Consider the following 21250-nt stretch of genomic DNA (forward strand, 5'->3'; position numbering starts at 1 on the left):
TTGCGCATACCCGGCTGTCTATATTGTGACCGCGCGAGACCTTGCGACGGCGGAAACAACTTCAGCACACTGTGTGCTGCCCCGGCAGTCGCAATAGAAGCCATTGCTGCAACTGGGTTTCTACCAAACGCTTCAGGTTCCCACAGCGCTCTTAGAGAGAAATGGCATCGCTGGCCATCGTGTTTGGAGCGCAACCGATCGTGATCCTCCAATCCCACGGGGGATGTACTTTCATTTTGAACAAAGCTGAGTCCGGGGAGGGTTATTTTCTTTTTTGCACTGCGGTCGAGAATGAAAACTTCAGAATCCGTTTCCTTTTCAACCATGAAGCCTACAATGGGAACGCATTCGAGTGCATCGGTGTGAAACGATCCGATCCGATGGGTTTAAAATCAACGCTTTTTGCAGAGCTCATCCCCCAAAAGAAATCTCATAAGTGAGGTGTTCTGTGCCGACCGTGTCTTCTTGGGCTATATAAAATGGGAAGAGTTCCCATAAAGCTCCTCTTGCTCGAAGGGTATCCATACGGGAAGCCTATAATTTGCACAAGGCATGTCCCTCGTGCCATGCATTATCCTTTAATGATTCCTCGATCGTTAAAAAGTACAACCCTCTTTAGTTTATAGATGGTACTATCATTCTTGGTCCCTTGTAGACATAAAAGAGTGATCTATGACCTATCAGCACGACGAGATTCGCCGTGATGGGAAGTATACACCCAGTTGCTTTCTCGTCGTTGAAAATAACTCAATCGTCTCTTGCCAGCCGAGCCTTCAGAAAACTTGACAAAACTAAAAGATCATGACGTAAGTTAATGAAAGAGGTAGTCCAATAATGACTCAATCGCACTGAATATATTACACACAGCCTTCACGAGAGACTGAGTTGTGTGTCAATATGTTTGCATCAGAAAATCTCCACTGCATCCATCCTATGAATTTGCTCGCCGTGATGTATCGTGCTGTGGGGGTACTGGAAGTTCAAACCCGGAGTTCTCCTCCACCGACAAGCGTTAACAAACAAGAACCTGTTGGATCCTGCGACCCAGAAGAGAACAAGTTTGCGAATGAATCATCATTCGGTGGGTTAGTCTCGTTTACTTCGCGATCCGAGCATGCCATGCAGTCGCGAATCATATGTGCTCCAGTGTGGGGCAGACACGGAGAAGATCGCAAGAAAAAGAGATCGCGAATGGCGATGATGGAAACTAGGAAACCGCTTGACGATCGCAATCCCATTCATCGGGGTCCGTTTTATTGTGCGATCATCTGACCAATGCCAACACTGTCACCGTTTTGGGGTCTTCAACTATTAAAAATTTTAAGCGCATAAGCTCCCAGAATATACAGTGGTGTTCATTTGATTTGCTTTTGATCCGTTAATTGAATACAGAGCTATTAAATTTTGTATCTTTCTTTTGTGTAATGTTAACTTGTTGCAAAGAATATTTTGATGATGCCTCTTAACATAACCATTAACCAACTGCCAATTTGTTTGTATAATACTGTAATTTGGATCGTGAGGCATTTCGCAGCTTGGAGGACCATACAATAAAACGAAAATGAAACGCTCTTTATTGCGCACACAAAGTAAAGCTTTCGTTCATCTCGCATAATATCGAATCGGTGCTTCGCACACATCGCTTCCCAATCTCGTGCAATATCCAATCGAAATCGAACCAGTCGGCTGCGAGCGTGATAGAATTAATTTCCACGCGGACGAGCGTAAACTTTTTGGCGCACGGGGAAACGAGAAAACCGTGGCGAAGGTGTTACTTAGCCGGGGCGACCCATAAAAGGCGAGTCGCGGGCGATGCTCGAAAACGTTCATAATTGATTGGCTTTCTCGAATTAGCAGGAAGGGAGGAACTTGTTTCTGCATTTTTTCTGTCCGCTTCTTCCGATGATGATGTGCTTGATGATGGAACGGAATCGGGAAGTGGAAATGGTTGCGCACCGATGCGCATTTCATGGTTTATTTTCTCGGTTTTTTTTCCTTTTCCACTCTCTGTTTACTGTGGAGCATTAATTTTCGATCTTTGCAGTTGTTTGTGTCTTGCCGCGACGATCAAACTTTGGCTGTTTTTTTGGCTTTTGGTTTATGCTTGTGGATGTCGGGATTGGATTGCGAGATAAACAGAGCGAACAATGAGAAAAATCAGAGGATCCGCGAAAGGGGGGTTTTTTGGTTGATCGCGAGAGGATTTGATGGTAAGATCCCGGCCACGGAGAGCCGAACGTCGATAGAGCCCGAGAGAGAAAGGATCAAATTCACAAGATCGCGAAGTGAAACGGATGATGGAAGTTGTACACCGTTGCAAGAAATCTCTGACGGAGACAACATTAAAACATAAGCTGAAGACGATCGATTGAGCAATGGATCAACGGGAGAGTGAAGGAGATTAACAAAGGGAGCAAGAGAGAGAGAGAGAGAGAGAGAGAGCGCGAGTAAAAGGGACAAAGAGTGAAGACATTGGAGGTGCTTCAGCAAACATAACCAGCTAACGATCATCGTCGTGCGCGGTATTTAGCGGGCGTATGAAAATTAACTATTGATGGGAAAGAGGCACACCACCTCCACACCCACACCCGGAGGCTCCAAACACACCCTCGCCCACCGCCCCATGAAGAAACAAACCTCTACTCCCAAAGGTCGATGCGATCGTGAGCCTTCAGTCCAGAAGGGGACACATCATTTCTTGTTTTCTCTTACCTCCGGACGACGATATGATGAGTTTGTTGTTGGCGGGAGCGCGTCCTCGGTGTTGTCCTCGAATGGATTGGCACCCACTGCTTGTGAGGGGGTGTGTGGAGTTATGTGTACGCAAGCTTTTTCTTACCTTCTTTCCATTTCCTAAAAGTATAATTTTTTAACTGTCCCCTCCACGGTCCGCTTGGAGCAGGGCCACGAATCGTTGACCGCGGACAGCGTGGAATTCCTGCCGGGTGAATGGAATTCCGGAACGTGCGTGACTTCCAGGAAGGCTCTGGCAGTACGAGGCACGGTACGCACGATCGCACGGCACCATTTTTCAGTTGGGGACTTAGGGAGAAGGTTTTATTACTTCTTAAATCTTTATGCACGTCCGAGCCAGAGCCGCCCCACCAGAGGTTTCTCGTAAGGTCGCGTGGGAAAGTGGGCTCCAAAAAAGCAGAGATACAGTTCGAGCCCCATTATATTAGTCAGCCAAGCATCTGGTCGTGAGAGGTGCACTATGGAAAACTGGTTGATCCACGATTTCGGAGGGGGATGAGTGATTTTGGAAGTTGAATGATTGCTGTACCACTGACATTAATTTCCGCCGGCCATTTGTTCGTCCAGTCCCGTGTCGCCTAATTTCTTTCAAATCAACCCCTTCAAAACCGCGCCATCAATAACCACCACCACGGCGTAACGTTCGGTCGCCCCGTCGGTCACAATAAAAGAAACACGCACCCCAAAAAGGGCTTGGTGGAGTTGGGCACGTCCCAAAAAACCCTCCAGGCGAGGCAGATGGAACACGGTGGGATCCGATGTCGCGCGGCGTCGATTTGGAAAAGTGTTCAAATTTGTGTAGGTGTAGTTTGCCTGCCCGTGCGATCTAACACCTTTTTTTCACCCTCTTTGGGGCACCTCACCGGTATTTCACCGGTCCCAGAAGCGAACCGCAGGCGTCGCTTGATTCGAAGAGAAAACGAAACGATGGATCGCGCCTGTTTGGCGATGATCATCCAGGTTTTCCGTCCTTCCCTCTCCCGTGGGCATGGGAAAATCAATATTTGTACGTAACCGTTTGATTGGAAAGTACTCGCCTCACAATCAGGCATCGACGAGTCGGTAGGTTCCGTTATGTGTGGTACTTACTGCGGTGCATGTGCTGCGGTTGCATTAGAGGGAGTTTATGACCAATTTCTACAGTTTGTTCAGCAATCGACATGTGCGAGGGTGTGGTAAATGCTGTTAGAAATTCGGCTGTACGATTTTATTGAGTTTTTAAATCCTTAAGCTGTGCGGTAGGGGTTTGTTTACCTTTTCAACAATCATGTGCGATAAACCTATGGAGGAAATTCAGTCTCTAATAAACGCGACTAAGGATCAAATGACTTTTCCAGACCTGTTAAATTTATAGCCGGTGCTGGTAGTCAATCATTTTTTAACACAAATATTGCGTTAACTTTTGTCTCTAAGGCAACTGTGTTGCTTCAATATTATAAAGTTTTGTTTATCAATTTTTGGCTCTTCCAGAAGAAACAGTAAAATAATTGTGGGTATTTGACAGTAAATTTTTGCATCTGTTTGTACTTCAAAATCCGCATAGTACATTGATAGCTGCCAAAGATACTTGCTAATCCTGTATATCTTTTGGTTTATAACCCATTTATTGTTTATTGTAAAGAATGTATGTGTGAACCCTCTTGGAAAAGTTTACTGTGACTACAATTTCTTGTAACTTTATTTTAGCTAAAATCCTTACTACGCGGCGTTACAAAATTAAAACTGATTTGTATCGCTTTTCCAATAGAATAAGATCGATGGCTTTTTTAGACCCCTTTTTATCACCTTTCCTCCGCTCCTTTTGTTGGACTTATTCGCGATCCTATCAATCTAACTCCGAACCATCACTAATCACTCTAATCACAATCTGTCACCTGTCGTTTGTCATCTACCTCGCGATCACGTTTGTAATCAAAGTTTACAAACCCTGATAAATACCCACATTTTTAAATAGGGCCAAAACACGGAATATTAGAGACAAAGATTGGTTCTTTAGAGACAAAAATAGATTGTTGCATTTGAGCAAACTTGGTTTCTTTGTAGCCGAAACAGATTGGCTATTGAAATAGATCGATTCGTTAGCGACAAAATTTTGCGTTCATTTAGAATAATTATTGAACTACATTCCAGTGGTCATCTTCAAGTCTTCCAAAGAGAACTAATTAAACCCATTCAGTTGGTTGTTGCTTGCTGCTATTTAACCAGCGCTTTTGTCTAACAAATGGAGGCAGGAAACAGTTTTTATTCCTCCTTTCCTTTCCGTGATTGAATGAGCCGAGTGTGACGTAGGTCCCGGTACTTGGTTCTTTTTTTGCAGTACGCTTGTTGCGATGCAACCATTCGCGCATCCGTCAATCGGTCGTGATGGAGTCAATTTTCCATCATTACCTATGACAAAAAGCTTGTTTACGCCGATCATCGCTGGGAACCGTCAGCCGAGCGCGAGAGAGACCATTCGCGGTCACCGGCTGACGTGGCCTCGACGGGATGAGGTGATGTGTTTTTGCGCCTCTTGGAAACTTTTACTCGAACGTCTCGGCGTTTATCACTCGAACCCTGACGGCCGGCTTCAGCCCCGAGCGTGAGAAAATCAGTGTGTCGTCCTATCGGAAAAATGCCGCCGCACTGATTGGAGGTCGGTGTGTCGGGGCCTCGGTGAGATGATTTTCTTAGTTCGCTTCATCGCGCGAAGGTGGACGATGGAGATGTCGCATTAGTGTCGTCCAGAACCTGTGGGAATCGAGAAGCTTCTTATTTTGGGGCTCGTAAAATCAGACCTCAAATCATACCGACGATCGTATCCCTCCCGTCGTCGTGGTCGTGATCGTGGGATACCACCGTTGCAACCGAGCTTTTGGAGAGATATTTATCGCATCCTCTGCCGTCGAGTGAGTCACAGCGAAGGCCCGAACCAACGGTGGCAATTGATCTATACGTGGTTGTTTCTTCTCGTTTACCTAGTCGATAAATACTTCTCGCCCCGATCCGATCGGATGAAAACTTTGTGCGAATTGAAGCTCTAAAACGGAGAGACCAATCTAACCTGACATCCATTAACGATCGTATCGGCACCGACCGAGAGCATCAGTACCTGAGGGTGGAGGGAAATTGAGGAATCAATTAAAGAGCACGTCCGGGTTTCCGTTTCACATGCTGCAGATCTTAAGCTTGTCGGCTACCATTGACTTCCATCGACGTTTAAAAACCTTCTTCCTGTGTGCCAATTTATCTAGGTTAGTCGCGGAAAGAGGCATCTTTATAAACGGTTATGTGGAACCCGCAGACGAGTTAGAGAACGCCGTTGCCGGGCGATAGGAGTCACCTAAGACCTTTTCCGCCAGAAGAAACTGTGGCAATCTATGGGGCCATTAAGTGCGGCAACTCGCCGGAGGATGAAAGACTTTCTCAGGGGTTTTTTGTTTTGACTTTTCGCTCTCTCCCCAGTCATTTCGCAGATCATCTTCCGCTAATACCTATGCAAGTGGCTCGTTCCGAACTGGTCTCGTCTCGGCGTCTCGCAAAGCCCGGGATTAGCGTCGAGAGTGGAGTGGAGCACGCAGGAAACCAAGACCGTGCCCTGGGAAACTTGGATGGTCCAAATTTTCGGTAGAACCGTGGTGGGGGGGGGGAGATGCGAGGAGAAGATGCACTGAGCTCTCAAATGACCCGACCTAACACTTGCCTTCCCTCCTCTGCCTCGCAGTCGATGTCACGAGAAGCTTCACCTCATGGGAGAAACATGAAAAATACATGATCTGAAAATGTTCACACGGCTTTTTCTTGAACCACACGGGACTTTGTAAAGCGTTCGGTGGCAAACGCGGTGCGTCTCTCCACATTTTGGGAACTGCCCGCGCTTGCCCGCCCGCCCTCCAAACCATACTCGTTGGAGGTCGTCTACGTGCCGGGAGGGCTCACAGACAGAGAGATAGCGTCGAGGTCCATTACCAGGCAGGCCACGGATGGTTGGTAGGTTGGATGGATGGATGTTACTCACCGGGGAAATGATACTTTTACGAGTTTTACCTTTCTTAAGGGTGCTCGGGAGGTTTCGAGCGTAGCGCTCGGTGATGAATCAGACGATCGGACCGTTAATGGGTTGAGTTAAGGGCACGCCGGGGAGGAATATTTGACTGCTTTCGTTTGGGTGGCCCCCAGGTGAACTGATCCGAAGTTTGGTTGCATCGTTTCTGGCAATTAGTACGTTATCAGTTCTCACCTGAACTTCGAAGAACTAGTGTCTGTGATCGTACTAATGCAGTTCCAATCTTTAATAGGAGATCAAATTAAGGAGGACATATAAAGTTCCCAACTTTTGGAACGAGATTGTACTAATGAATTAAATTAGAATCCTGAACACTTCTTACTAAAAAGAGAGTGTAATATTCTAAAACGTTGCAAAGAAATTCCTCCTTGTCTCTGTTAGGGGGTTCATTGCTAACTCTATTTCGCGCAGATATCCAAGGACCCAAAAGGGAACCCTTCTGCAAAGCTGAGCATCTTGAGACAGATCATGGGGTGGCAACCTTCGAGGAAACGAGGAAAAGAGACTAGACCCACCAGACTCGTTGTGTTGTTGGGAGGTTTGGGGGCGCCTCAATCGCGCGCAAGTTTTGTGGGAAAAGCTGAAAGGGGTCGATCACGATCGCAATCAAGCAAGGAATCGTCTTCAGTTCGAAATGGGCTGAAAGTAGAAAAAATGGTCTGTTCATGCTGTGCGCTTTTAGAACGGCTAGTTAGCGGCGTTCGTCTACGGATGGCTCACGACCGGAGGAAACATAAACTAGGAAACTGCCCTGTTCTAATGCACACCATGTTCCATATTGGGTATGGTGTAAATGAACGTTTAGTAACAAAAAACTGAACTTAGTTGAGTTTAGACAAAACCCAGGGCCAGTAAAAAAGCAAAAACGCATCAAGAACTTGCAAAAGAAGAAAGGAGGATAGATCTTTCTCGCGGAGATATACTGCCTGCCAAAGGTAGGCAAAGCATAAGGAAAGTGAGCAGATGGAACTGTTTCGGGCTGGAAGACGCCTTCGGAGGGCAGACCTGAAGCGCATCAGCAACCCTTGTTGTGTGTACCTGGTAGTGGCCTGTGCGGTGCCAGTGGTGCGTGTATGCAGGTCGAATTTATGCTGCACGAGCATAACAGAGACACCATCGGGTGGGCAAAAGAGAGCGATAAAGTCGTGTGCGTGCGAGAGAGTGGAACCGCCTCTGGCCGGGTGTTCGCTTGGCGTTCCCCGGAACCCCGTAAAGCAAGTCGCGAGAAGAGGAGAGCAATGGCGAAAGATCATCGCAGCGCTGCTGTTGCTGGAGGGTTTGTCGCGGTTCGTAGGGGGTTGGACGGCGCTAGGGGTGCGTTCGAGCGAGAAGGCAATGGCAGGGTGAAGATTGAGGTGGTCTCGGTGGGTAGGGAACGTGGGTTCTCTCTGGCGCGAGTCGTAATACGCAAGTCGTGCTCATCGGAGCAGTCAGTTCAGCTCGAACCGTCCATCGGTACAGACGTCCCGTTTGCTTGAGATTGTCTGATCCAATCCGTCCCCGTCCGATCGCGGTGTGGTATCGTCGAGCCCCCAAGAAACTAACTTATCAAAACTTTTACCAACAGTAACTGTGTTCCTTGAAGTTGTACAGTTACTTTAAATTCGAAAAAAAAGTGTGCTTGAATTAAACACTGCACCAAAACCGAACAAACCTGGTTGACCGCCGTTCGCGATAAAAGAGAGTCAAAGTTGTGTGTTTTTGTGTCCGGCCGTCTCATCGTTCGTTGCGGGCCAGGCAGGGAAGGGTCAGCACCTTATAGTGCTTGAGTGTGTGCGCGAGAGTGAAGGTTGGCACGCGGTGGCACGCGGAGTAAAAAGTTTTTGAACCGTGGGAAAAATCAGTGACGATCGCGAAATTCCGGTCCCGCGCGGAAGAAGAAGACGAGCAGAGAAACTACCCCCCCTCGGACGAAGGAAAGGAGAACTTGCGCGTCGTTATCGCTGCAGAGAGACAAAGAGCAAACCAGCGCCAGTAAACGAGCAAAAGATCGAGCGCGCGATCGCCGAAAGGAAGAAGCTGAAAAGGTTGAAGGAAGCCAAAGTTCGCGCATCGGCGTGCCTCGATCGCCAATTTCGCATTTTCGCGGTGGATGATTCGCGTGGAATAAATTCGTAAACAGGCAAGGCGGCAGGCAGGCGAAAGGGGAGAAGCTTTTTCCTCTGCCCTCACCCATCATCTCCAGCTCCACGACCCCCCCAGTTCGTGCGGTTTTATTGGTTGTTTATTCGCGGTGTTGGTGATTTGGTGCTAAGTGTGGTGTGTGCTGCCTTTGTATCTGATTGTTGTTTCCGCACGCGGCACGGAAAACGAACGACGGGGTGTGTTTGTTGGTTGTTATTAAAAAAGAAAACAACCCCCACACGAATAAACTTTCGCGCATAAGAACGGAAACGAGCGTCCGGAGAAAGTTTTACCACAGCCCAAGGATTACTATGTGCCCCCAGTTGGACTGAAGCTCTCGCTCGTTTCGATTCCTTTCGGACCGACTCCTGTTCCGAATCTACTCCATTTTGGCCGTTGTAGCCAAAAAGGATACGCAGAGACTCCTATTCGCTGCCGTGTTGCGTTCCGCCTCGCCGGGCTGGAACGATATAGGCCTCTATATGGGTGTACTGAACGTGACCAGTTCTGGTGTCGCAATCGTCGAGTACCAGCAGCAGCAGCAACAGCAGCAACAGCAGCAGCAGAACAAGAAAAACGACACAATCTTCTCACCCATCAAGAACAAGATGAAGGTGCTGAAGAAGATCAAGAAACGGATGGGACTAGGTTAGTAAAAAAAAAACGAAAACTCAACTCAACAACGTTAAGCTAAGAAAATTTGCAACTTCCAACGCGCAACACGGTAAAGATCCTTTTGGTTCAGCGCGTTGATCGCTCTCTCTCTCTCTCTCCTTTTTGTAAAGGATCCTTCTTCCCCGATCTTTCTTTTTCCCCGGGGTTCGCCGATGTATCTGTAGGGATTTCCGTTGCCAAGGATGGGAAATGTACGGCAAGCAGCTGCACCGTTTTCCATCATCATCATCGTCACCATCATCCCCTAAAAGCGCGTCGCACACATAACGTAGCGTAATATTTTTCTGTGTCTGCGTGTTTGCCGCGGAAGACTAACCGTTTTTAACGAACTTTTTCCCCCTTGCATCCGGCCGTTTCCCGGCACATCCTTGGTCACACTTGAGAGGGCACACATTTTTAAAATGCAGGGGGATGGAAAAACCTTTTCGTTTTCTTCAGCTCTAGGGGTAGCAAAAGGGTATTATTTAATTCAGCTTGACTGCGTACGCGGATAGTTGGCATTTTATTCGGGGGCTTATTTTCCCCCGTTTTTACTTACCGTGTAGTTAGGAATTATGAAGACCAGCGTGCCGTAACGGAAAACAAAAGTAGCATAAAAAAATCTTGCCCTCCTTCCTTGGCGGACTTTCCTTGCGAGCCACCGAGGATAAGATATCAAACGTTTCCGGTGGTCAGTTTATTTTTTAGGGTTGGCTGGCTTTTGAGGCCGACTCTCGCCTCTATCATTTGCCGGATGGATCGGTTGGTTGTTGCGGACAAATGAAATGAAAATCGGCAACCGTAACCACCCCAAGGTTTATCTGCCCACATATGCGTGCGTACAACGAGGATCGCTTGTGTACGATCTTCCAACCGTGATTCCTGACCGTCGATGAGGGGCGGAAAGAATTCCACCGAAGAGAGAACTCTTCTTTCCGCGTTCCATCGTTCGTCCATTCGTTTGTTTGTTGTCGTCGTCGTCGCCGTCGTCGTCGCCATCCGTCACACGATGTTGTAATAATCAATCCGACAAATAATTAATTCCTACCTCACCTGTGGAAAGCCTGTGCCGAAGCCCCGGGAGAAGATGCGTGTGCGGCCTCGCCTGGGAGGCATCACAAAAATGTTCATTACTGCACTTAACGTTTTCCCACCGCATCTTTAACCGACCGACGAAGAAGACGACGGTGACGACTGGCGCCAGGTTGCGCCGGTCGCAAGCAGCATCATCCACCGGCGGTTGACGTCGGTTTTCCCCCTCCCGTCCCCTTCCTCGGGGGCCCGGGCGGGGGACCGGTCAGCCAATTATTATTCCGTCTCCGATCCCATTTTTTACCGTCTCGTCATAGCTTTCTTTCGATCGACAACCGTCTGCTTCCCACCGTCGGGAGATGGATGTAACCATTTTTTTTTGTGCGCCTGGGACACTCACTCTGGCGTTAGTTTTATTCCCCAGTTCTTCCCCCTCGCGGTCGGGAAATTACCATTTGTCGGGAAAAGATTTTTTTTTCATCCCTGTGTCTCATTTTTGTATGCTACTTACTACGCATAAAAATGCGATTTTTTTATGCGCCTTTAAGCGAAAGGAAACGGGATGTCATAAACACTGTCCTACTGTCTTGGGAATTTGTACCAGCGTAACCGAAAGTGATCGACCTTTTCGGTGTCGGTGAATGTTTTTTCCCCTTTTGGATGCATTTTTCAAGCCCAGCTGTTTCGGGAACCACGGCAATCCGTCGATCCAGTTTTGTCCTTCATCCTTGCGAGCGAAGACGCACGAAGAAACGAAAAGGAACGAGAAATGCCGCCGTGAAGGAAACGTGAGACGAATCGGATGTTCTGCATTTCGGTTTCCCCCGCTTTGTGTGTGTTGCCCTTTGGAAAAGAAAATCCCTGTACGCCCGGGAGGAAACGGCACAATCCACCCCCGACCGACCGAGCGAGGATCGTTGTGGCGGGGGAGTGGTTTGCGTTTCTAATCAACATCTGTCCATTTTCCGACACCGTTTTCTCTTTTTTCCAATGCAGAAGAGGGTAGCAGTGCGGTAGAAGTGTTCCTCCTTCGGGGATTTCGCGCTCAGCGTTCGTTGCGGCGTAAAATTGAAAATATTTGCCCGCGCTGGGCAATAAAGAGACGATAACACATAGGGGGAAAAACTGCCTTGCGTCGTGGGTGTGTACTCGACGTGGAACGATAAAATCGCACCGGACATCACAACGTGGGTTTTCGGCGTGCCAGATGTGGTGGTTTTCATGGACCATCCGATGGGCTATAATTAAAAGTAAATCCTCTCGGACGAGTCGTTCGCAATCATTCACGAAGACGACGACGACGACGACGACTGGGGATTTACCGGCGGATATAATTTATTTCCCTTTCATAGCCATTTCATTTGACTCCTCCCAGCGGTCGGTGGCTTCAAGCACGCTTCCTGTCCTCAGAAGACAGAGAGATCGACGGTTGAGAGACGTTTGAACGGAAGGAAGGATTTCCAACGAGGAACGGAAGAAAATCCTCAGCCCAAAGTGCGCCTCCTTCGGGGGCCCGAACTCGCTGTTCAGACCATTAAAATTTAATTGATCGAACGCACATGCGCCTGCTCGTCAGCCAGGACGACAAACCGGCCAAGCAAACACATCGTACCGGAATGTATTCCTTCCCCAACTCGAGAAATGAAGGGTTTCTAAGCGACGGCGGGTTGCTGCGGTGGCCGAAATTATAATTTCAAGTACACAGCGAGTACAAATTTGTGCTGTACAAGGATTGAGACGAACCGTGGCAGAGAAGAGAGAGTAATAATAATGATATGTGTCCGGGAGAAGGAGGAGGAGGAGGAGGAACGGAACAGGAGGGAAACGCGCATTGCGCCATTGGCACCGTTATGATCAAAATCGTCGGCACCGGATGTCGCCGCGCCGGCCATCATCTATACACCACGGGGGAGGTGGAGGGGGGAGCGGGCAGGCGCGAAACGGGACCGGGTGGCAGGCGTCAAGACACGGGGCGTAAAGGGAACCAGGGCATAATCAGGGCAGCAAAGGCGGTCGGAAGTACCATTTCCGATTGAGCGTTTTTGCTTTCATTCTTTCTTCGTCTGTTCACTTCACTCTTCCTCTCTCTCTCCCTCTGTTTCTTCTTTTTGTGCCGTTTTCGCGTTTCGGATTTTTCTTCCGTTCCGATTTTTTAAAGTTTTTTTTTTGTTGCTGTTGTGTTGTGAACACCCGGTTAATGGACATCCGTCCTGCTGCGCGGTAGCGCACCGGAAGATCGATCACCTGCTTCTGCTGACATTCGATCTTCCGATGTTCCGATCTGTCCCTTCCTTTCGTCTTTCGTTCCACTAGGAGGGAGGCGGTTGTTTCCTTCCTTTCCAGGACGATCGTTGCCAGCTGTTTGATGAAATCGTTTTCTTAATGTGTGTGTCCCGCTCTTTTACTAATGGATGGTTTTCATTTCCTTTTCTTCCTTCCTACAGCAACGAGAAGTGCATCGTCCTGCCCCGGCCCGAACAATCTGCCCCCGCTACAGTTCCACAACGTGCACGGTGACAACATCCGGATCTCGCGCGAAGGCACCGTCGCCAAGCGGTACGAGTCGTTCTGCAAAGGCATCACCTTCAGTGCGCGGCCGGTGCGCGTCAACGAGCGCGTCTGCGTCAAGTTCCTCGACATCTCGAACAACTGGAGCGGTGTGATCCGGTTCGGGTTCACCTGCAACGATCCGGCGTCGCTGCGCGGCAATCTGCCCAAGTACGCGTGTCCGGACCTAACGAACAAACCCGGCTTCTGGGCGAAGGCCCTGAACGAGCGGTACTGCTATCGCAACAATGTGCTGTTCTACTACGTGACGCCGTCCGGGGATGTCCACTTCGGCATCAATGGCGAGGAGAAGGGCGTGTTCATCACGGATGTGGATGCGCGCGGTCCGCTGTGGGCCGTGATTGACGTGTACGGAAATTCGACCGCGATCGAGTTCCTCGATTCGCGCATCTACATGTTCCAGGCTCAGCAGCAGCAGCAGCAGCAGCATCATCAGCAGGTGCAAGTTCAGCAGCAGCACCATCACCATCATGCCCAGAGTCAGTCGCGTCGTTCGACGGATCAGGAGATCGTGCCGCAGCTGGAATCGCTTAGCATCAACCAGCACAACCACCAGCTGATGGAGGAACGACCGCCGACGGTGGCGCACTGTGGGGCACTCAGTCCGACGACCTCGGTTCGCTACAATAGCCCCGCACCGGGGCTGCTACCTCTTCCCTTCCATCCGGTGCGCGGGCGTAACATCAAGTTCTCCGCCGATCGGTACGTCGCGACCCGAGCCGACACCGAGTTTTGCCAGGGATACGTATTTTCGCCGCGGCCAATCAAGATCGGTGAGCGGCTCATCATTCAGATCCTCAAGACGGACTCGATCTTCGTCGGTTCGTTGGCGCTTGGTTTGACGTCCTGCGACCCGGCAAGCCTGCAGCTGAACGATCTTCCGGATGACTCCGACATGCTGCTCGATCGTCCGGAGTACTGGGTGGTGAGCAAGGATGTCGCCTCCACGCTGGTCCGTGGGGACGAGCTGTGCTTCAGCGTGACGGTGAACGGCGAGGTGCAGATCAGCAAGAACGGTGGCCCACCGTCGGTGATCATGCACATCGACCAGTCGCTGCAGCTGTGGGCCTTCCTCGATGTGTATGGCTCGACGCAGAGTGTCCGCCTGTTCAGTCACACGCTGCCGGTTCCCACCGGTTCTTCCTCGTGCGCCTCCAGCATCTACGAGGCCCGGTCACACTCGTCGCTGGCCGCAACCACTAGTCAATCGGTACGCAATCTTCAAGTACAAATGCAAAGCAGCAACTCCGTGATGGCTGAGGCGGCCTCGAGCTGCCGAACACTCGCTGGAAGCTCGTCAACGAGTGCCCTGGCGACGACCACCACCGCCACTGCCACCGTACGCCCGGACATGATCCAGATCAATCCGGGTGGCACCGTGCTCGTGGTGAATCTGCCTCCGACCGATCTCCTGACTCAGCAGCAACAACAGCAGCATACCGCACAGGCGGCGATTGTGACCGCCCGTGGTATGACCGCTTCCGCCTCAACCCTGTCCGTCCCACTGTCGACGCTGTCGCTTTCCTCACACACCGGCTCCACCGGAACCGGTGGTGACCTGATGGCTACCAACAACAACAACAACAACAACAGCTATGCTGCTAGCAACGGTTATACTGAGGTAGGTTTCGATCATTTTGAACTACATTGACGCACCCTCGCGTAAATCGCAACGGATCACTAACGGAACGCTTTTCTTTTCCTCAACAGTCGCTTCCTTCATACAACAATGCAGCAAACTACTCGGCCCTCGCCACCGGAGGACCCACGACGACCGCCGGCGGTATCTACAGTTCGACCAACTGCGTCGATTGCACGATCTGCTTCGAGAAACCGATCGACTCGGTGCTGTACATGTGCGGCCATATGTGCATGTGCTACGACTGTGCGATCAAGCAGTGGCGTGGCATCGGCGGTGGACATTGTCCGCTCTGCCGGGCCGTTATTCGTGACGTCATCCGCACCTACAAGTCGTAAGCGGGGAAGCGAGCAGCGAACCACCCGGCATCATTTGGGTTCGAGGCATAGCCAAAGAAGTGGTACCTCCACCGGTTGATCGAATGCCCCACGTTCCTCGCCGTCACGGGCGCGGAGCAGGGCAGTGAACCACCGGAAAGAGCATACACCCACACACGGACATGTGATTAGCAGTTGCGAACTTGTGATTCAGCGATAGATACAAAAAGCCTATAGCACTAACGGGAAAGGGAAGGATGATGATATGGCGAGTTCAACTCCGATCGAACACCGAAGCGTTCGAATGTAGCAGTTGTCGTTGTTGTTGTAGTTGTTGTTAAAAAAGGATAATCTCGACACGCGTCTGTGTTGTGGTGGAAAGCAAATGCAAACCACAGACGGAAATTGTGGCAAACATAAATTAACACCGATAGTTTATTGGAAACCAAGATAAATTATTGTGTAGTCAAAATTTATAGTGGCAAAAAGCATTTAGGATTCTGTTGGCAAAACAAGAAGTAGGATACGGAGAAGGAAACCTTTGAGGCGCTTGTTTAGATGGTTAGTGTTTGATGGTAGCCAATCCTGCAACCTATTAAAGAATGGCCCAAACAGCGCCAACACAGCATATACACAAACACACAATTGATTAGTTTGTAAGCGAATCGTGTATAGGTTAGTAAAAGGCTGGATAAGTTATATCCACAGCAAAACCAAAATCGATTATGCACGCGATCATAGGGCTGGAGGAAAGTGAAATGCATTTATACTACCCCCCCGTCGATAGATGGTACCGATGAACGATGGTTTTATGCGCCAGTCATTCCTTCATCAGTAAAACAAGGCCAGTATAATTAGTTCCATATCGTGTTTATTGGTTTCGACTGCGCTGGCCAGACGGTAGACGCGGTTGCTTGTGATCGAAAGGCAATTATACGGAGAAGCGAAACAATTTTGCCAAATAAGTCACTTCCAAAAACAGAGAGAAATCAAGAGAAAGAGGGCGCGCGCGCTTCGTGTACGTTGCATAGAGTAGAATTGTTTAGGAGTAGTTTCGAGTCGCAGACAGTCTTGGCTTACGGGCAAACCACAAAACTATGCGTCTGTTCGGAAGTTTCCTACACTGGTGTATAGTTAATTAATATTTCTACGTTAATCTCATCTCATCGATAAGGCACATGGGCGCAAAAAGCAAAACGAAAAACCGATTCGTCCATCCGATATGTTGCCCTAGTTTAAGCGTACAGTCTGAAGTGTAGTTTGATTAATTTATTTTCTAGTCAAATAGTCAAAGCAACAAATTTAAGTTTTCGCAAGAAAAGAGTCGAAAAAGCAAAGAAGAAAAATTAAACAAAACTATTGACACATACAAATCGATGTATTTTTTCTACTTGTTTTACCTGGGAGCAGTTTTGGAATGCTTATTGCGCAAAAACGGGCAATCATTAGTTGCAACGTAGCTTATTGTTCTTTTGGATCCGCTTTGTTGTTTGTGCGTAAGAAGTCGTGCTGGAATTATGCGATAGCTTTTAAGTAGGTTCGAGTCTGCTTTTCTCAGTCGCCAAATGGTAAGAAGCTCTAGCTGTTTCCTTTTGACGGTGGGCGGGTTGGCAATGGATAAGGACGTTTGGCCAGTAAGTTAATGGAAACGAGGGAACGATAGGGGAATGTAGAAAAATAAAACCGGCAGCCAAACCGGTCACTACCAAACAATTTCTGGCTAAGAAGTAGAGCGAATGTAAGATTTATTTGTAGTAGATGAATGCAACAGTCTTTGATGATAATTTATTGTTATAGGTACGAAGTAAAGAATGAGGAATTATACATCTTGTTTTTTTTGTGACAATACTATTACAAATTTCAAACCATAAACAGATAGATTATATCAACAGATCAACTATTAAATACAAAACAAATTCTAAACGAAGCTTGTTGTTTTCAATGGTGTTGGGGATGTCGGTTGTATTCTTTTCGGATGTGCACTTTGTTACAAACGTTTGTCGACGGTTAGGGTTTTCAATTGCGTAAACACTTATTGATAATCAGTTTCATTTATTAAACAGCGGTGCCGGAATGTTTTCCCTTCGTTCACAAACTCCATGACTTATGGAGCAGAAGAGGTGTATTATGACTTGCAGTCGAATTGTTGAACCTAACCATAGCACTTGGCGTTCGCTCGGGTGAGTAGTCTCCGCTCCGACGAGCGTCATAACAAGGACATTTTTGTGCAGAAGAGAAACAAGTCGAGGGACGTAACTTGTATGGTTTCAAACTGATTCGTTAGCTTCTTTATATAACCGTCATAAACAACACATGGACGAGTTTAAAATGTTTGAAGTGCTTTAAATTGTCCCTTTTCATTGTGAGTTTTTTTTAAACTATTTCTTTACCACAATTTTCGCGTTTCTTCTACACTTCAAATGCTGTCACTTCGATCGATTGATCTACCTTTCTAGATTCGGATCAACAATTTTGTTGTTTTCTATTTTGCATACTGCATGCCATGCTTTTAGCAGATTTTCGATCGTTTCAATTTTTCAACGCGTTACTAGTGCTTTTGTTGTCTTTTTTCTATGTATAAGTATATATATATATATATATATTACTTTTGTTTGTTTATATATATATAAGTTCGCCTTTTCGGACGTCTGTTAATCATCATCACTATACTTTTTTCGCCATCTTTTTATCGATTCAATCAATACTTGTAGTTCTAGTCGCTAGTTCTTTTGGTGGGAGAGAATGTGTTTTTCCTTGCTCATATCCTTGAACGTTTGCCGCATGTTACAGGCATAACGACCATGCATTGCTGATTTGCTGTTTGCTGTCTCTATGTAAGCATTCAATTTGAATTCTCGTTATGTTCTACTTTATACACAGGTACATTTAAAAACGGTTCTCGATTTACAGTGAAGTGATTCAATAAACGTTCAGACTTGCATCGGCCGGTAAGCGGGCGCGTCTGTTCAATTCACGCCTTCATCTTCCTGACGCTGTGGTTACCCCATTTTTCTTTGCTGGGAGAAGAACAAGTGTAAAGATGAAGTTGATAAGGAAGCAAAACAACCGTGTGTGGTGAATGCGAATGGGGGGTTTCCTGAAGCAAGTCAAAATCGGGGCAATCGGGATGATCGTTCAATATCGTGGATCGTTTGTAATTGACAGAATGATTTCGTTTGATTCGATTGCGCTTTTCTAGTGTCTCGATGTCGATGGCTAGAGCTTCTTGAGGCTCAGGAATTGCACATCATCGCCTGTTGTGTCGTCTTTTAAGAGCTTTTTCCCAGGAAACTTGTGTAGAGAAAACGTATCCATAGTATCAATTCAGTTCAATGTATAACATTTAAGGTTACTTTAGAAAAATAGAGCTCATTTGAGGTGTTGGTTTCACAGGCAATACTGGCTTCGTTTTCGTTATGACCTTTTGTTTTCCTTCGAAAAGAAATATTCCATACATTTGATTGTGTGATTTGTGTTTGATTTGGCTATCATGGTTAGAAATCCGTATGGTTTGTATAATTTTCCAGTTTGTGTGTGAGTTTGTGGTATTTTTTTATCTTTAAGAACACGTACCATTTGTACATTCGACATGAGATGCAGATGAACTGGTTTGAAATATTTCGTAACCTTAGTACAATTCCAGTGTAGTGTGCTCACTCTTACGTAAACAAATAAGATTAGTTTAAGGTAGCAAATCAGAGTGTAAGCTCATTTCGCTCATTTTGATTGGCTTAATGATTGAGAAATAAATATTTGTTGCTTTTAAACATTTTACTTGGAATGAACATTCGAACTAAATTAGTATTGCAATAAATGGTGATTTGAACAATCGTGGTGAATAAGGAATAGGATTCATTGAAAGATTGTATGTTTCTTCTTTTTTTTGTAATATAGACACTGACGTAGCTCTATTTGACTAGTTTTATTGTTTATAGTAAGTACATTCACCTGTACTGGCAAGCTTTAGAGGAGTGTTCAGTGGGTTCGATTCCCAATCGCTTGTTATTAACAATTTTGGGGTGTATTCATTTCTACTTGTTTTCCAATCTTCTAGCATTCCTACGATAAGGATTCAATAAGCTTCGGATAAACGGCCTGGCACCAATGCTTGTGTTGTGACTATGTCGTTGCTTTGGCTTTTTCTAGATGTTAGATGTTGATATATTCTATGACCTGGCACGTGTATTCTAACCAGCTGTCCGCTACCGATCCAGAGTATTGCTGTCGTATCTGTGTGTCGTATTTCACTTACTTCAACTTAGCCATAGCTAGCGTTGCTGTTCTGTCTAAAATCATTGGCATACGTTGCAAATGTTTCTTTTAAAGTTCATCGTCAAATTTTGTGTATTCTTACGCAAACACATGCATACTAGTAGACATACAAACAGATACCAGATACCCCAATCAACTCCCAGCGCACGATTCGTAACAAGTATTGAAAACAGTGAGAGTGATCCAATGAGTTTTACTTTTCCGCTCAATGAGTTTTAAAACGTCCGCTCCGCCACACTGCATGCTGGACGTCCAATGCTAATTGATTTAAAATGCGACGTTAAAATGCGTTGTCTCTATGTTGATGGCATTTCGGCGCGATACTAATCTTATCTACTTTATGCGATCCGTGTTTTTCGCTTTTTTATTTCTCTTTCACCCTTTCCCGCCCGTCCGTTGTCTGCACAGCTCTGTTTCATTCGTTCAGCGTTTATCTACTTACGAACGACATTTTGTTTTCTACTGTTTTACTTATCGGTAGATTTGGTGTTATGTTAGTTATCTTACTTATATTCTGTTATGTGTTATGTTGTTTGTTTTACTACTTTTTCTCTCATGTTCTACTTGATTTGATCTAAGTAGTTTTAAATGTGTTTTCCTCGTGCTCGTACACCTTAGCACGTTTCTTTTTGTTTTGTTACTAGTTATACGGCGAAGAGAAAAACAACGTATTCAAATTGTAATACTGTTACCATTTCGGTTCGTTTTGAAATGTTTTTAAAATCGTTTCGGCAGCACTGTACAGCAGGTTTAATTAGCACAGGGACAACAAGATGTTTTCTAGTAGTATGTAACAAGTATGATAAGTACGGTAATCGTAGTACTCGAAATATGGCCACTGATCTTTCAATTAAATTTTCCAACACGTTACAGCGTTTTCCAAGTGTCAAATGTCGACCGTGTCATTTTTGCAACCATGTCCTGCATGTTCCGGTTCCAACCTAGAAGCTGGTGAACGATTGTCTATTGTCAACTAAGACGTATAGTTAGCTGCCTTTTCCTCTGCGCTATGTAGGAGCTATGATCAATGAACGGGTTTTCTGCTTTTGTTTGGTTATTTGCTTCCCAGAAACAGAACCCAACGTCGACATCATGAGTTAATCTATTCACAATTTTTTAATTTCTACTTCTATAAACTTGTTATGGTTTGATTATTAGATGTATGAGTGTGTTTTGCTTTGTTTTTCTCTAGCCTTGCGAAGCCGACTCTAGCTGAATGTTGTAGAACGTCTGTCACATTATTTTATTGTATTCTTGCAAGTATTGCCATCAGCTACAGCTCTTTCGGGCCTGCCGCCATTCCAACGCTTTGGACGAATGAAGTCTAGGACCGGGTCCGTTCCTGTGTGAATGTGGGTGTTTTTTTTTATTACCTTCGTCCAGGAAACGCCAAAAGGATAACACAACTAATGCAAAATGTTTAAAAATGTATTCGATAACTCCCTAACACGGCTCGGTGCATTCGGTTTTCGTTCGTTTTAGCTTCCTTGCGTTCTTATCAACATAATGTATTGCTTTCGTAGATGTACTGGAACGTGATATGGACCGGAGCAGCATGGGAACTGTCCGATCGGAAACGGCCGGTTCCTATACTGTCACTGCTGCTGGTGCTCTCTTCCCCTTCCCTAGGAAACAACTCGGGTTCAAATGCAAGCTGGAAGAATTGGATTATTTACTCCTGTGTTTGTTGCTTGTTTCTTTTGCCGGCAAATACCCGTCTCGTCCTTGCCTCGTATGTGTGCTTGTTTGTTTTTGTGTGTATTTTGTAAACTTAACCTCATGCATGAGCAAACCGTTAACAGATGTTTTCGCGCACTTAAATTATTCAGTTATCTGGAGGTCTCT

At 46.7% G+C, this 21250-nt stretch overlaps 1 protein-coding gene across 2 annotated transcripts in view; it reads left to right on the forward strand.

Annotated features, from left to right (window-relative positions):
- LOC131260174 (protein neuralized) overlaps positions 1 to 16957 on the forward strand; it is a 36199-nt gene extending 19242 nt beyond the window's left edge. Inside the window, exons 1-3 of one of the 2 annotated variants that reach the window (XM_058261888.1) lie at positions 9406 to 9571; positions 13054 to 14798; positions 14888 to 16957. In XM_058261888.1, the coding sequence (XP_058117871.1) occupies positions 9406 to 9571; positions 13054 to 14798; positions 14888 to 15154 (2178 nt within the window). In that variant the 3' untranslated portion in view covers positions 15155 to 16957. Of the gene's footprint in view, positions 1 to 9405; positions 9572 to 13053; positions 14799 to 14887 lie in introns of those variants that run through there. The other variant, XM_058261954.1, reaches the window with a different exon arrangement.
- The last annotated feature ends 4293 nt before the right edge of the window (positions 16958 to 21250 follow it).

This window comes from Anopheles coustani, chromosome 3, assembly GCF_943734705.1.
Source record: "Anopheles coustani chromosome 3, idAnoCousDA_361_x.2, whole genome shotgun sequence".
NCBI classification, from domain to species: Eukaryota; Metazoa; Arthropoda; class Insecta; order Diptera; family Culicidae; genus Anopheles; species Anopheles coustani.